The sequence below is a fragment of the Helianthus annuus genome, chromosome 13, assembly GCF_002127325.2.
Source record: "Helianthus annuus cultivar XRQ/B chromosome 13, HanXRQr2.0-SUNRISE, whole genome shotgun sequence".
NCBI classification, from domain to species: Eukaryota; Viridiplantae; Streptophyta; class Magnoliopsida; order Asterales; family Asteraceae; genus Helianthus; species Helianthus annuus.
This window is the reverse complement of record NC_035445.2, coordinates 60,135,044-60,136,671: the sequence shown is the minus strand read 5'-3', so window position 1 is coordinate 60,136,671 and position 1,628 is coordinate 60,135,044. Positions and strand designations below refer to the sequence as shown.

The following is a 1,628-nucleotide window of genomic DNA, read 5'->3' as shown; positions in this document are numbered from 1 at the left end:
CGGAATCGAATAACACATTCACGGGTATTTGGTTGATTAAGAAAATACCTGATACAACATTCGGTGAAACCTTGGCTTCCTCGGTAGTAATCTGAAACATTCTCCCCCGAGCCTTCTGATTTTCATTCTTCTTTTCATCTTTCTGCCCTTGTTGTTTAAGCTTTGGACATTCAGCTTTTACATGACCAGGAGTGAAGCAATTGAAACACGTCCTCACGGGACTAGGGCACTTAAAATAAGGATGTCCTCCTGACCACAGTTGTAACACCCCTTCTTTCCCATTAAACATTCTCCGGTGTGAAGCTTTCCACAAGTTTTGCATGGAGAAATACTACTTTTAGATCCTCCTTTAGTTCTGGTGTCGTGCTGCTTAGGCTTCTTGGATGGATTCGTAGTTGATGGCTTTTCAGCAGCTCTTTTCTCTCCCCTTTCCACTTGTCGCTTCAGTTCTATCTCTCTATCCCGAGCCAAATTGATAAGTTCACTCAAAGTTTCACACTTCGAAGGGGTAATGAACTCCCTATACTCGGCCTTCAACATTCCATAATACCGGTTTATCTTCATCCTTTCAGACTTGACGAAATCATCACAAAACTTTAGCTTATCGAAGAATATGTTGGTAATTTCATCAATAGACTCATTCTGTTGGCGAAGATGCAAGAACTCATCTTGTATTCTATCAATTGCCGATTGTGGGCAATGATACTTTAGGAACAACTCCTTGAATTCTTGCCATGTTAGGGTTTGGAGTCTTACTTCCCCTAACTCTTTACATTGGGTATCCCACCAATCTTTGGCTTGTTGCTGAAGCTGACCCGTAGCAAACATTACTTGATCTTCTTTCTCACATCGACTACGTATAAATATGACTTCAATGTTTGCTATCCATTTTTGACACTTTATCGGATCCACCTCCCCATTATATGAAAAGGGATTACATGCCATAAAATCCTTATACGTACACCTTCGTTCCTTACTTTTAGTCCTAGATCCTTCAATCATTTCCTTTAACTCCTCAATCTTGCTAGTCATCATCTCATCAACAACCCCCAAGACTCGGCTCTCGACTTCTTGACTAACTTGGGAAGGTTGGCATTCATCACTTTTTCTGCCGCCTCCATCATCTTATTATCGAATGCCTCTTGTCGGGCTATTTCAGCATCATCGATATTACTTGTGTCCGTCATCTACATAAAACATTCATTCTATATATTAAAATTCCCTTTTATACATCTCTTTGACTCATACATACTCATTCTATCATATACTTCATTCTATTTGTAATTCATACTTTACACGTTATCATCTTCGATGATAATGTCGTATTGTTAGACCATTTTCATATCAAGTCATACCTTCTTTCTTATTAAACAATTTCCTTCTACATTCTTGGTACGAAATGACCTTAACAAAGGATTACGGGGCCTTAGAAACTAATTAAAGCAAACCCCATAATCAAACCAACAACATAAAAAAATTTGCCAGCTTTTGGGTCCCTGGCGGGCCGCGTAGGCCCATGCTTAATCTTACGCGGGGCGCCTGATAGCCATCGTAAGCTACGGTGACCACCGTAGCTTACGGTGCTGACTGATTCTATACGGTATTCAGCTGCTGTCTTACGGCAACCC

At 40.5% G+C, this 1,628-nt stretch overlaps 1 protein-coding gene across 1 annotated transcript; it reads right to left on the bottom strand.

Moving 5' to 3' along the window:
- Positions 1–213: 213 nt before the first annotated feature.
- On the bottom strand, positions 214–1,032 carry LOC110900942. Its single transcript, XM_022147798.1, has one exon. It carries the CDS (start codon positions 1,030–1,032, stop codon positions 214–216), a length of 819 nt encoding a protein of 272 aa, XP_022003490.1.
- Positions 1,033–1,628: the final 596 nt, after the last annotated feature.